This window comes from Sander lucioperca, chromosome 20 (genome assembly GCF_008315115.2).
Source record: "Sander lucioperca isolate FBNREF2018 chromosome 20, SLUC_FBN_1.2, whole genome shotgun sequence".
Lineage (NCBI taxonomy): Eukaryota > Metazoa > Chordata > Actinopteri > Perciformes > Percidae > Sander > Sander lucioperca.
Window position 1 is genome coordinate 3,139,960 of NC_050192.1, and position 16,279 is coordinate 3,156,238.

The window sequence follows — 16,279 nt, forward strand, 5'->3', positions numbered from 1 at the left end:
AGGTATTAAACTGCTCACCACAGAAACAACGACACCATCTGCTACTTGATGCTCTCCACAAAAATATCCTTCGTACAGTAACAGAGACAGAGGGCCTGTCTGTGGTTTCACAGGGCAGTCTGACGACCAGATGTTGAGGTGAAATATTTCTAAATTCATCTCCTCCCGCAGCAGAACCACACCAGCTAAATAAATAACTCAAACACAGACACAGACCAACACACACACACACACACACACAAATGTGGAATAACCGGCCTAATGAAGGGCATAGAGTACAGTGCTAATCTCATCAAAAGAGCGTACTATTTAAAACACACACACACACACACACACACACACACACAAACATATTATTACATACTTAAACACTCAAAACACCAGAGTACGAAGACATAGCAGACCAGACGCAAGCTTTTATTTTGAAAAGTAGAAGACTGACGGCACCAGATGGGAGCCTCCAGGCTGCAGCAGTACAGTCTTGCGTATTTTTGCCAAACTAGTGTGATACGCCAGTGTTGCCGCATTTTGTTTCTTTTTTCCGGCGGCCCAAATCGGCCCAAGAGTGCATCGGCCGTTCTGGCATTCGCCAGTCCGCCGTGTTCACACTCTGAAATAAAAGCCGAGAACATCATCATGGCTGACACATTTATCATTTCTCTCTCCTTCTCTCTTTGCTTTAAAATCAATGGCAGGGTAAAATTAAAGCTGGACTCTCACTGCTCAGCGCTTCTATGATTGCGTGTCACCAGAACTCTGATCGACGGCACGATTAAGGCCATGTGTGCTTTCCCTCAGTGCCACTGTTCAGGGTTTCTACAGTTTATTCACTGATTCATAACAATAAATCTGTGGTTCCCCCATCTTGTTTTTTGCTTCGGACCCCTTAATACAAAGCAGTGTCTCCTTGCGAACGCTCCTCAGAAGCTAAATGTCTATGCAGAGTGATTTTCCCTTTTTTAGATTGTTTCATTTGAATAATTTTGAGAGGTAAAGCTGTACAATATTTCACAAGAATTAAGCAAAGATTAAGTAAAAGGTCTTTCCTGTAATTTCCGGACCCCCTGGATTCATCTTGTGACCCCTAAATTGGGAACAATCCTTCTTTAGAACATTCTTTTATAGGAAAGCGTGTATGGATATTCAATATGTTGCTGGGTTTGATCTTTGTTACTTTATTTTAACCCCTGGTGATTTTATGTTTGTATTTTGTTGTTGTAGTTGCTTTATTGGTTTTATCTTTTTTTGTAAAGCACTTTGTAACCTAGTAAAGAAAAGTGATATATGAAGAAAGTTTCTCATATATTATTAAATAACCACGATCTGATATTAAATGCAGAACAGAAGATCTAAGAATTTATAGAATGTGTCAGTATTTGGATATTCTCTAACAGACTGACACTGCCATCCCTGGAGCTGTGCTGCTAACATTGCTTAGAAAATACAGTAGTTTTAGCACAAGAGTTGCAACAGACTGGAAGTGGAATGAATTCACATTTGTGGTGAAGATGCTGTAAATCAAATATCCAAATATGTCAGCGTCAGTGCTCGGAAAAACAGACAGCAGTCAGTAAACAGAAAACTTCACTTCTGCACTTTCCGCAGAGACAAGAAATCATTTTTTTTTATATCGGCACATGAACGCTGGCTGATATGAAAGTGTTAGCAGCGAGTGTGTGGTTGGCTTGATAACCGACTCCATTAAACTCCTCCCATCCCCGACAGCGACAATGACACTGATTTAGCTCTGATTGTGCCACGCCAGACGATCTCACACACACACACACACACACACACACACACACACACACACACACACACACACACACACACACACACACACACACACACACACACACACCTCCATCATCTCCTCTCTCCATGGTCTGTTCACTCTTAATGAGGCAGCTTGATTATGCAGCCTGCTGGACTAAATTAAAAAGACCAATTTACAAACCGAGCGTGGTGGGCTGGTTCGACTGATAACAGCAGGCTGTGAAATAGAGGTGCCCCCCCCCCCACACACACACACACAGCTGTACAGGAGTAAATGTATAGATTCTCTTAAAAACAGTTCTGCAGGAGAGATTTTTTTATTCTCTGGGGCTTTTTTCTCTTTATTTGAACGTGACAGTGGATAGACAGGAAAGGTGGGAGAGAGATGGGTGATGACACGTAGCAAAGGGCCGCGGGTCGTATTCGAACCCAGGCAGCTGCAAAGGACTCAGCCTACATGGCGCGCACGCTCTTACTGGTTGAGCTAGAGGCCGCCCCGTGCAGAAGAGATTTTTGACTTCCGCTGCCCCGGACACTCCATCTGAAATGTGGCCCTTGCATGGTAATCCCAGCCAAAATGTTGAAACCACAGAGCGGCACATTCTGCACCCAGCTTGCTGTTGTTATTGTGTTTCAGAGGCAATAAGGCGGTGATTCATGGAGGCATTTCACCACAGTGTTGGGAAGTTTTGGTTGAGTCTCAGCATGAGTGAGTGACTGGAATTTTTGGTCGTGGTTGACCGCAAGAGAAAACAATTAACGTAAGCTTCACCGGAATTTATTTATTTATTTTTTTCCTTACAGGATAAAGAATGCTCACTGTCGTTTGGAGGGAGGGATTACCATACCTTGTCATATTTGGCGACTATCTCGGCGCGCTCCTGGTCAAGTTTCGCCGTCGCATCCTGATCAGACGCTGGAGAGCAAACAGAGAAAATAAGGGGAGATTAATGAGCGTCGACAAGGGCCAATACAAACTTGGAACAGTGCTTAACAAGCTGCAGACAAACAGTAGCAAAAAACATTAGTGCGTTAATGTTCTGGTTATGTAAATCATAGGTGAGCTACACATCATGATGATGGGGTTTTCTGTGTCTCTCCATAGTGTTTATTTCAATCAGTAGTTTCAAACAGGAAATTAAAAGGAATTGTTGCAGGCACAGACTGAAAGGACAGACAGCAACGATTGCATTTGTGTTTATATTAGCATGTTAACATGTAACTGTAACATTTGTCATGTCATCTTTTGTCATACCAAAGACACACATTACTTGATTTATGACTTAAACGAATACAAATAAATATAGGGTTAACACTGCTATATACATGCTAATATAAACATCAGCACGTATTTTTGTATGCATGTCTTTGAGCATATAACATTTACCGTGTTAGTTGCTACTATATTCACTTGTCGCACTTTTATATGACTGTTCTAAATTTTAAAAAGCATGCACAATGTGCAGTTCTTTCCTCAAATATAAAGTAATATCCTTAGTGTTTACAGTAACTTTTAGCTATGAGTCCTGTAATGCAATTCTTGCATAAATTAATGTTACGTGATACTACGTTTTACCCTTTTTTTATTCTTTAACCTTTATTTAGACAGGTAATCTCATTGAGACACAGGGTCTCAAGAGTCTCAGATTCTCAAGAGAGACCTGATCAAGACACAACGGCAAAATGACTAAGTTACAGACAGACAGGCTATTCATACAAAAACAAAATAGGACACAACTCATGAAGATGACATAGTTTATACTTTAAAAACTACATACAAGAGCAAATCCCCACAGACGTATTCTCCAGATTTCTTAAAAATAGTTTTAAATCGTCCAGGTCAGAGATCTTCGACAGGGGGTCCTCAGAGTTACTGCAGGGGGGGCCAGCAAATTATTAAGTTTTTTTAAAATGTCTCAACATGAATCCAACATATCATTAGCTAATATAAATCAGCCCATTTGTAAAAAAAAACATTGATAGGCTCACTGGTCTATAGGTAAGGTAGTCAGTAAGGTAGCCATCCACACATGCAGTCAACACTAAAACATGCCAACAGTTATCATTTTTTAATAGCTTAGTATTCTACGCACTAAAAGGTATGTATAAAGGCCTTAGGCCGCCCTACACGTTATTGTAGGCTCAGTTTTATATGCAACTTCGATTCATACAATATATTTGGTAGGGGGTCCCTGCTCCGTCTCTCTTTCAGTTAAGGGGTCGTTGGCTGAAAAACATTGAAGACCCCTGCTCTAGGTGGATCATGCTGGACAGCTTCAGTCCCTGCTGTAGCATGTTCCAGGTTAAGGAGAAGGCCTTTTTACCAAACTGTGTACGGACTGAGGGGATGGAGAGAGTGATGAAGCCCCGACAGCGTAGGCATGGCAGTACCATTTACATGCCATGTAAGTGGATACATTTTCTATTTTATTTCAAACCTTTATTTTCAAACTCGGGGCCCATTGAGGGAGACCCTCATTTTCAATGGGGGCTGAGTGCACACGGCACACATTTCAACAAATAGACAATAACATTTCAATCACAACAGATAAAAAGTATAAACGATCAAATAAAGCAGACACAAGAAGATACACAGAAGTCACTAATCAAGGCCTTAAATTGACTGATAGATGGGGGAGAGACCGAATGAATATGTGGGCAGCAGTCCAAGAATGGATTACACTGCACAACAAGTTATGATGCTGCTCTATATAAACAACTGAGTTTTTATCATGTACATAGGCAATAGTAAACAAGTTAGCATGCTATGTTAGCATTTATCTATAATCTCATTCATTCATCGCAATCAGTCATTATTTTTATCCTGTGGTGATTTATTTTACTGTTGGACAGGTTAAAAGTTATGGCAGTCAATCCGACAAGTGAGGAGATTATTTCCAAGTGTTGCATCAATATTATGACAGACGTTGCCACCCCTAAGATTCACACTGCTGACGTTGGCATGACTAAAACACAAAGAAAAAAACTCCACATCTTTAACACAGACTATGGGTTAATGGGTGTAGGCCAGTAGTTTTACTTCAAAAGTAAGAAAATGAAGTGAAAAATTGCCTAATCGCGTCCTTTGAAGGGCTTCCTGTAAGTGTTCTGAGGTGTTAAAAGCTGCCGTTGCTTCTTGCTGCCAAGCATCAGATCGTTCTGTCATCACAGACATGCTTTGTGTAACTCCAACTCTCCTTCAGTGTGCCAGGAGCTGACGTGGAGAGCGAGCACACACACACACACACACACACACACACACACACACACACACACTTCATACCAGTCAGAGAAAGCTTGGTGAGGCCAGCATGTCAGCCTGGGAGAATAAAGTGTGCGTGCATGTGTGTGTGTGTGTGCGTGAGTGTCTGTCTATATGAAGCAGGCTGACGAGAGGTCAGTGTGCCAGGAGCTGACGTGGAGAACACACACACACACACACACACACACACACACACACACACACACACACACACACACACACACTTACTTCATACTAGTCAGAGAAAGCTTGGTGAGGCCAGCATGTCAGCCTAACCTCAGCCTGGGAGAATAAAGTGTGCGTGTATGTGTGTGTGTGTGTGTGTGTGTGTGTGTGTGTATGTGTGTGTGTGTATGTGTGTGTGTGTGTGTGTGTGTGTGTGTGTGTGTGTGTGTGTGTGTGTGTGTGTGTGTGTGTGCGTGAGTGTGTCTATATGAAGCAGGCTGACAAGAGGTCAGTGTGCCAGGAGCTGACGTGGAGAACACACACACACACACACACACACACACACACACACACACACACACACACACACACACACACACACTTCATACTAGTCAGAGAAAGCTTGGTGAGGCCAGCATGTCAGCCTGACCTCAGCCTGGGAGAATAAAGTGTGTGTGCGTGTGTGTGCATGCGCGTGAGTGTGTGTCCATATGAAGCAGGCTGACAAGAGGAGCTCCTTTAAACTGCCAGCTGTTGTGACAGAGAGACGTCACAGTGGCACAGAAAGCTTTTTTTTCCCGTGGTTGCTGAGCCACATTGTGCGGGTGTAAATGTGTTTATCGTTGTTGCTACACACTCTGATAACACACGAACACAATGAGCACACACCTCTTACTTCTAAATCAGCATTTCCCACGCACATACACACATTTCCTGATTTAGCCAACCATTAGAGGCTCCAAAACATCGGATGTGTGTGGACAAAGCTGGCACACACTTTATTAAGTGGGGTCATGTTGTGTTTATGTTGAATATAGAGTGCGGCACGTAGTAACGGAGGCGTATAATGAATAATATGCACTGAGAGGAGAAGCAGCCGGCTTAACGAGACACTACATATATACAAATATCACAATAAACACCCTGAGGAGGAGGAAATATTTATGGTACCTAAATGGTACCTGTTTTCAACAGTACAATATCCTGCCTCAGTACAAATCTGTCTTTAATAATAAAATTTTAAGGAGAATTCCAATTTATTCCAATTTGGATCTTCTTTTCGTTTAATTCCTATTTGCTCATATGCTATACAGTATGAAAAACGTTTTGCTGGATGCTAATTTATTCATCCACGCAGTTGGCATGAGGATATAAGAAGACTGATCTCCACAGCGCCTTACAACTGGCTCTTTTACAGTGTTTCCTAGTTCATTAAACTGGATTTGTGCATAAGAGACAATGATTGAGATAATACATTTATTACAGTAATCTTAGTGCATTAAAGGGATAGTCAATGTCAAAGTCAGTCAATCAATCTGTTTTGTTAGTTCCTAACCCTTTAAAGGCAATGACACACCAAGCTGATAATCGGCCGTCGGACAGTCTGGCGAGGTCAGTGACTTGAGTCTGTTTGGTGTGTTCCGTGCCGTCGTCCGTCCGAGGAGCTGTCGGCCTTCACTTTGGCCGACCTGACATGTTGCGTCGGAGGGCAGGCAGTCGGACTCCATGACCAATCTGATTGGTGGAGTGCTAATCCGGAAATGACGAGCGGGATGAGCGTGACTAAGCCTCTCAAAATCTGACGAAAATCTTTTAAACTGACCTTTGTCGATCTGAAATGAAGCAACTGCACGGCCTATTTCTGGCTTAAAATGTTTTCAGAAACTGGTGAACTATTTTAGTAAAATATGAGATTGTATTCTGAACAAGCCGTCATGACAGTCTGGCTATGAATTTCCAGAGAAACCAGACGTGACGCGTCCGTCCAATCAGCTGCCGGTTTTCATTTTTTGGCCAACAATATAGATTAGCGCCGCCTGCTGTAATGGTGACGTATTACACGCTCCAGTCGGCGAGTGTTCTGAGGCACTTTTTGGACCTCGGGGAGCCGACTGATCAGTCCAACTGCCTTTTATGCTGCGGTTCGTGTGTCAGGGGCTTAAAACACAAAAGTCAAACAATAAAACAAACTAACTAACCGATCGAGGCAGCGGTCAAGCAGGAACTCCCAGATATATAGAATACAGCAGATTCTTTGCTCTAAGTAAGCATACAGTAAGTATATAAACAAAACTGGACCAATTGAAAAATGCTGAGTTTAGGCTTAACTGTTTAAAAAGCATCCTGGTTAGAAGAATTTTGGTAAACTTTAAAAAAAAAAAAAAATAATTCGCACATCCAACAATTCTTCTGTGCCGGTGCGTTGGAAAACATCACAGACTTGGAAAAAAGGTATAATTTTACTGTACCGATATAAATGTGATGCTTTATAATGCCATTCCACTAAAGACACTGATTTCAGCGCAAACTCTAACTTAACTATAAACAGCTTTAATCTCAAAATACTGGCTTTGGCCTTCACAGTGTTCAAATCTTAGCAGTTGGGTAGTACTGCTAATTCTTTTCTTTTTGACAGTTTTTCAGCCAGTTACAGGAAGTATTTGACTCTAGTCATTCTCCGACTTCCTCTCTGGGTCTCTGGGGTTCGACGGGAGGAACTGGAATTCCAAAACACTCCGAACAAACATACTCCTTATTGAGCCGGCTGGCATTTTTATGACAGGATGGTGTGTGTCAGTGAAAGGCATGTCGCTGTAGGCTGCCAAGAGCACACACAGTGGGAGAATATATTGGGGGTTGGGGGAGTCCATACACAACAAGGCAAACTGTCTGGGGCAAATAAACAAATACAGTAAAGCCTTTTTTTGCTGGGAATTCCACCCTCGGAGGCCCTGCGGTTCCCATAGTGAGAGGGAGAGGAATTGGGGAGGAAATGGGATTCGGCCTTTTCTTTGCACTGAAGCTTAGCCTTAATTCTGAACCACTACAGCCATATTAGTATTCCACAGCGGCCTGAACTTAAGCTAAATGCAATTAGACCCCTTTTCATGCTTCAAGGATCACATTGGCATCCATGACGGAATTTGTGGGGTGTGCGTATGTTTTTATTTGTAGCCAAGGACTCTCTCGTTGGGGCCAGAGAGTTTATAGCCAATAGTGGAGGACCCCTTTGTGAATTAAAGTTCACACTGTGTTTTATTTTAGTGGCTCATGTGCCCCCAAAGAGGACTTGTCTACACTGGACACAGGAGGTTAAAAGTAGTGGAAGGTTTAAATTTTCTCAGTAAATTGGGTACTTTCTCGGAAATTCAATTTCAGGGCAATTAAACTTTCCCTAATTCGACAGTTGCATGTGCCCTGATTCCAGAAAACACTGGTCGTAAGAAAACAACTCAACCTTAAACAATAAAAGCACAGCACAAACCCTTTTACTTAGGTCGGTCAGTTGGACGTTAGTCGGTCTATCCACCACTTTGGTGGGGATAGAAATATGTCAATTATAGGATGGGCTGCCATGAAATTGTGTTCAGATATTCATGGTACCCAGAGGATGAATCCTATCGACTTTGGCGTTCGAATCAATTCAACCAAATTATATGTTAAAAATAATTTGTTCCAACTAGATTTTTTGAAGAAAAAAATGTATTCCAGATTAAATCAAAGAAGAAAATTTGGATCGTGCAACAAGGCAGGTCTGCTTGGTTCTTTCGGGGAATGATTGTAAAGATTTACAAAAAATAGGTTAATGGCATTTACTCTCTAACTGGAACGTTTTGGGACCGATTGGTGGGATTGCTGTGGACGAAGTACACAGAGTGATACACTGGTAAGAGCAAATGAGGTCTAACCATGTATCAGCTAATTTAAATAGCTCACATTACTGTATTGTGTGAACAGTTAACTTCATTTAATATTGTATGTGGTGTTTTCTTTTGCGGCGTACAAATGTTCCACCAAAACAAGTTCCTTCCCGAGACTATTTAACAGAGCCACCGTCTCTGCGACTTGAGCTTAGCACCGCTCAAGACAATTGTGATTGGTTTAAAGAAATGCAAACAACCCAGAGTGTTTTTTTTTCTTCTTCTAGCCAGGAATGTATGTGTGGAGGAGCCAGACAGCGCTGTGGAGATAGGTCTGGCAATGCGAGACTAGGCCAATACTAACTCAAGTGGAATTAAATGAAATTCTTAGATAGATTTTGAGAAACATCACAACATTAGACATCACTTGAAGTAGAAATAGAGGTTGCACAAACGTGGATTAACCAACAAAACTACAAGTCACAACATCTGATTATCAAACAGGATCTGAGGTTTATTATTCCTTTAAAAGACAACCCCTCTTCCTCGTCATCCTTCTTATCCGAGGCTAGAAACCCCCCCCCCACTGAGCTGACCTTCCGCCTCCCCCGCTCTGAGCTGCCTGTCAGTCCCCAGCGGCGAGGCTGATGTCCCCCCAGTTAACTGTCCCTGTCGCTTGGCCAGCTGGACGCTGCCCTGTCCCTCCCCGCTCTGCTCTTCATGCTGCATTCAGGTCACGTGGGAATTTACTGTGAGCACTGAGGGCAACGCATTCTCATGAACGGGTCCACATGATATAGTATGAAAATGTATGCACACCAAAACGCAAGGTGCTCCGCATGGTGCTCCGTCGTATCAGCGGTAGTTGGTGGTTCAGTTAACCCGAGAACAGGTGATTTTGAACTGGGTACAGAGCACCGCTAGCTGCCGGTCGTTTCGGCGGACATTAAGGTTAAGTTTAGGCGACAAACAATGAGCGTTACCCGTCCAAGAAAGTTTACTTTAGGCACCTAAACAACTAACTTTAGGGAAAAGATGGTGGTTTGGATTAAAACACTCCCAAGGAACATGCATTTCCTGGGTCAAAGTCTTTTGTTTTCCCCGGGAAGCAAACTTCGCTCCCTGGCTTGAAAGTCCTAGGTTTTATGACCCACCCATCCACCCAGACCGCCTCCCTGCGCGGCCAGGGTTAGGGTTAGGGTTATACAGCAGAAGTCATTGGGGTGCATACAGCAAACACATGGTGGGATACTTACGAAATTTGAACATTTGGTCCATGAGAACAGGCTGCTGAGGGCTAAAAGAGTCCCAAGTGTTCAGGCATGAGAAATCATCTGAAACCGTCACGATACGTCAAGAATTCAGGAAGTTAGGTGCAACTTCCCTTAGCAGGGGTTTACCACTTATCAGGTGACACGGATGCTGTTCTCACGCTGCACGTTGGGTTTTATTTTTTATCCAGCAGCTTTTAAACCAACTGTGTGTGCCATGTTTTCACTTGTCTCACTCATCAACAGCAAAGTGAATATAATAATGTGTTACTACACATGCATTGATTCGTTCCTTGTTTTTAAGAGAGAGTACTGTTTTTAAGAGGTAGTATTGTCTGTACAGTCATGTGTCCTTCCTTTATGTCCTAAGTTGTCTTGTGTTGATCTTGCGTTGATTTCATGTCCATTTTAGAATGGTTTTTCTGTTATGTTTGTATAGTGAACCAACAGATTGCAGCACTATGCCCAAGACAAATCTCCCCCCGTGGACAATAAAATGTATTCTATTCTATTTTATTCTATTCAGAGTTGCTTTGGTGGAAAAATGTTGACAAAGACTAGGGGTGCATGATATATCGACTCAATATCGTAATCGTGATATCACGATGCACTATATTATATTGAAAGTGTCGCGATAAGTATGCAATATTTTTTCAAGCCCGCTTGAAACGCTGTAATGATCCTGTTTCATTGGCCAGTTACCGTGCCACTTGCACATGTTAGTTCACGTCAGCGCACAGGTCCACTACATGACAAACCCTATGGAGCGTACCACGTGACGTGTGTGCATATTTCGACAGAGTGACAGTGTAAGTGATGAAATGGATGGAGACAAAAAAACGGAACGAATCAGAGAAGGGGAAGAAATGAAAGGCCCTAAAGAGAGAGCGAAGGGAGTGAGTGGAGCAAAAGAAAGAACACAAAAGTAAGAAAATGAGTGTTGCTCAGGGAGAAGATGAAATAACAGAGATTGAAGAGGAAACTTTAGTGGCCAAAAGTAATTCCATCCTGCATCTATTTCTCACTGGTAGCTATCCCGCAACTTTATAAACAGTGTTTATATGAGGCAGAGTTTGGAGTCGGAAATATTAAATATTTTCAATCCATGACTGACCTGTGGTCCAGCTGCACTACGGAGCCATACATATGTCTCAGTGTGCACTATATTGTTGTGAATCTATTTTGATGTGTTTTCCCATAACTTTTGTAATTTTACATATGTTTAAAAATATAGAAATTAATATCGATATCGCAATATTCATAATCGATACCGCAATATCACATTTTGTCAATATCGTGCAACCCTAACAAAGAAATAAAAAGAAAGACGTGTAGAAAGCAGAGTGGAAATTATGCTTGTAATATATCTGTCCAATATTTTTTCTTTTGGAGAGGAAGTGGGGTGAATTTGTGTGTTTGTTTCTCATGATCATTGTGTCCATTTGTAACGCTGACAACGAACAACACAACATAATCACAGCCTTCCTTGTTTCCTCTGCTCTCCTGAAGCCCTCTTTTGGCTGCTGTAATGAGCCCTCTTTATGTAAGGGGAGTCCTTTCAGCTCTTTTCTCCACTGCAACCATGGTTTTCTGTATCTCTCGCCCTCTCATAGATGCTCTCTGCACGGGAAGAGCAACTACAATGATAAAAATAACAGTAATAATAGTGGAGAGGCTGATTGGAGACATTACTTGGTCCAGCTGTGGTGTGTTCAGGGCCCCCACATGATCACCACACGCACATTCAGAGCACCAAGGTGTCCAATTATCCACTATGTGGTAATGAAACATGCAGAAAAAATGTATCAATAAAGCCATATGCGATGATTTCCCAATATGCTGCAATCAATATTATGGTAGGTTATCTTGAGACATTTAAAAAGCAAATTTTTTTATTTAAATGTATGGGTTTTGACTAGCCTGACAAGCCAGATCCACATCCAGATGTTGGGTCTGGGAACTCACCATTGGCAGGGCTCAATCCGAGGGGCGGGATAAACGGTTGTCTTTCAAATTCCCTCTGCACGCAATAGGATAGCGCTACAACCAACCAGAGCAACGAAGAAGGTAGCGGAGCTAGTTGATAGATTAAACTTTTGCCGTATCCGGTCGACAAAACTCTGAACACATCTTCCTGTTTTAAGAATGACTTCAGTGTCGTTCTTTGTTCTTTTCTCAAAGAAAAGCTTAACTCCAAGTCTTCCAGAGTCGCGGCCAAAACCGAATTGAAAGGCTGCTGTTCCCAGCAGCAGCAGCCATAAGCCCGCCCACCGACTCTATACACGATGTGATTGGCCCGGCCAGAGTTTGGTTTTTCCAGCTCGCAAGCCAACAGACCCCCTGGCTGCAAATTCCATTTGCTGCTGCTAGGGTGCTAGGGTTGAATGCTGTGTTGTAAATTAATAGATTTTGTAGTCATTTTCAATTTCAAGATTTCTGTTAAACTGAATTTGCACAGATTGTGTTTCTTAGATTTCCCATGAGTTCCCACGCGCAGGTGGAAGTTTTACTGCACACATTTTAACTAGTTTTAGCCTTTTGTCAGTTGATAAATGGGCTTGGATTAGCTTTCTAGGCTCAAACTATGAATTTTGCACACTTTCTTTAGACAGGACATTGCACTTTTGTTTTCCACACCCAGACTGCACTTTTGCATACATTTTTCTAAGTTGTCTATAAAACCTGAAAGCACAGAGCAGAAATTGAATGGGAAATGTAATCGAATATGGACCTTGTGAATCGGAATTGATTCGAGAAATCATTGGCGATACAGAGCTCTAATGTTGTTAAATTATTGTATCATGGGTTTCCCTTCCCTTTCCCTATTTCTTCAATTCAGTTTTAAATTGAACTAAAATCAATGTATCAAACTTCAAACATATAAAGGTCCAGTGTGTAACGTGTTTAGTTGTTCATTATCAAAATCGGTGTTGCCCGTTCACTAACTTGTCCTTTTTCATGAATATTTACCTCCACCATCAATTCCAAGTATTCCTATTGGCTTGACATTTTACATTTGCATTCACATGAACTGGGGTAGACGCTCCATATTCATGCTCCATCTTGAAATACGTTAGCCGGTAAGGGACATACAGGACATACTGCTCCGCCTTTCGCGTTTCCGCTGTCACATGATAAACTCACAGGTGCTGCTAATGGGTATCTTGGCTTTTTGAAGCGTGAAGGCTACCGTAGCTGTAATACGTACTTTGAACTGCATGGCGCGAGAGAGTTGATTGCGATATATGATCTCAACGCTAGATGGGACAAATTCCCGCACATTGGACCTTTAAATCTGGGCTGCACAACATGAATTGAAACATATTTTAATATGCTATATGTGTAGCATGACAAAACCACTCGAAACGCAGGAGCAATGCTGCTTATTAAAGTAAAAAAGAAACATATGGCATCTTTGAATAAAATCAAACACTGTGCGCATGCATACACACACACACACACACACACACACACACACAGACACACGCACACAGACGAGTGGTGAGTCAAACCTTTACAGGACACTATTAAGTGTTATTACTGTGCTTCCAAAAACAACCATCTGTCTCTCCCAGTCTGTATTCCCAACCCGCACTCGACCACATTAGTATGCTAACGTGTAGCACCCTCAAGTAAGAAGGGTCACCCATTTAACAAGTGATGAGGCAACTAAATCTGCACGTTTACGTTAGCGTATAATACCAGCATTCTAATAGTAGGGCATTATATTTGGAAGCAGAGTGCCACATAATAGTTTAGTGTCGAGTGTCTGCACTCGTCCGCTGCTAAAGGGATGACATCATCTGGTGTTTGTGTAAAGAGTTACACCAACACTCAGTCACTTTTTCCTTACGCCTACCATACACTAGAAGACTTTGAGCGGACTTTGAAAAGACTAAAGTCTGACACCGTCTCACATCTAAAGACAATCATCTCACAGCTAGCGTTAGCTGGTAACTTAAGAGATAAACTGCTGATTTTCGCTCCTACAGTATGTGTTAATGGATCAAAAGTCGGAGCCAGAATCAAGTCATATTAATTAGAGTATTAAGTAAATGTGTACACAAACTGTATTGCCTGTATCCAGCGGTGGAAGAAGTATACTAATACCACACTGTAAAAATACTTAGTTACAAGTAAAAGTCCTGCAATGAAAGTGTTACAAAAATAAAAGTATAAGTATCATCAGGAAAATGTACTTAAAGTATTAAAAGTACTCGATGTAGAAAAATCCTCAGATTTTAGAAAAGTGGAAATGATCAAAACAGTTCTGTCAATCAACATCAAAACATCGTGTTTAATCGGTTCATCATTTCAGCTGGACTTGAAGGCCGTTATATTGTTGGGTTTGTTTAATTTATAATAACATATCATATTTTATAACCTATAATATGTGTTTGGTGTGCAAAAATCTTAATTTGTAAAGTAACTAGTAACTAAAGCTGTCAGATGAATGTAGTAGAGTAAAAAGTACAATGCGCCCTGAAATGTAGCGGAGTAGAAGTAGAACCTCAACATTTGTACTTAACCCCCCTGTTGTCCTCGGGTCAAATTTAACCCATTTTTAAAAAGTTTCTATATTAGAAATTTGGGTTTCTTTCAACCAAATTGTCCAAAAAAATAACGTGTATGGTTCCGTAAAACGCTCTTCACAAGTAAAATAAATGATCAGTCTACTACTTTCATTGAATTTGGGTGTTTTATTCAATTTCATAGCAGAAGCATAGAAAAAAGTTGATAAAAGGACGTTGAAAAAAGTGACAAAATGACTGGAAAAAGTGCAGAAAAAAATCGACAAAGACGTCGAAAAAATGACAAACATTTCATAAAAAGCTTGAAATACGTGGTAAACAGAAAAAAAACGACAAACTGACAAAGAACATCGGGAAAAGTTACAAAAACGTCAAAAAAAAGAAGTAACAAAAACACTGGGGAAAGCGAAAAAAGTTTGGTTTAAATTTTAAATTTTGACCCAGAAAAACAATCTTTGCATGGTCGACGGGAAAACAACACAAGGGTTAAGTACAGTACTGGAGTAAATGTACTTAGTTACATTCCACCACTGGCTGTATCGTCAAACTAAAGCGACTCTTAGGTATTTTCATCTTTTACCTCTTTTCAAGCCACCCAGTGGATCCTCCGAGCGAGTCGGAGCCTTAGTCCGCATCGGTCACAGATCAGCCGGGGGGGCCAACACACCAAAAGACAACCTGAACTACCTCATCCCATCGCTGTCCCTATACCCGCTGCCACACACACCAACAGACGGACAGGACATATGAGCGAGAGAAGTGAGATCACAGAGTTCACAATGCTGCTGTTTGTCACTGCAGCTTCAGCGCGGAGAGACGGACAGACAGAGAAATCTGACTTCAGGAGCGAGCCATTCCCACTCGCAGCATTCCCCCACCCAAACACAACAACACAACAACAAGCTCTATTCAACACATCAGAGAGAGAGAGAGAGAGAGAGAGGGGAGAGAGACGGGACACAGGGAATCTCTGATGAGAGTTTCAGGGAAGCTTTTGGAAAATGTCACAGAAATGAAATGTGACGGACTAGTTTGTTCGTCTCAGTTTAATCCAAAAGCAAAAAAACACAAACGGTTATACTTTACTTCAAGGTATCTACATAAGAGTGACATGACACTGTCATGAACGTGTCATAAACATTATAAACAAGTCATAAACGTTTATGACATAACGCTTCTTTTAGTAAGTGTCATTCGGTTTTTGTCATGACAAGTTATGGTTCCTGTGTTCATGACAGTGTCATGTCACTCTTATGTAGATACCTTCAAGTAAAGTGTTACCAAACAAACTTGTAAAACCTCTTTCTCAATGAGCTGATCGTGCCACAGCAATGTGATTATTCAGTAGGCCTGTAACAATTATTACAGAATTGTCTAATCGCAATATTTTTTAAGTAATCCGTTTCATCGTTTAACCGCAATTAATTGCTAACATTAGCGGAGGTCCCAAGGGGTATGACTGTTGATGGTTTTGTCAATTTTATGTTCATTTATGAATAAATAGATAATAATAAAAAAAATATATACAATGTTTTATGATAATAAATAGGCGTTGTTTACTCGTAGGTTTTGTATTTGTGTTATTACATTATCTGGGTCACATAACATGTGATATATAACCAAAAGATGTGT

The 16,279-nt window shown here is 41.4% G+C and overlaps 1 protein-coding gene across 1 annotated transcript in view; it reads right to left on the bottom strand.

Moving 5' to 3' along the window:
- usp6nl (USP6 N-terminal like) overlaps positions 1 to 16,279 on the bottom strand; it is an 85,670-nt gene that overhangs the window by 54,402 nt on the left and 14,989 nt on the right. The window contains 1 exon segment of the mRNA XM_031300310.2: positions 2,625 to 2,692. Coding sequence (XP_031156170.2) covers positions 2,625 to 2,692 — 68 coding nt within the window.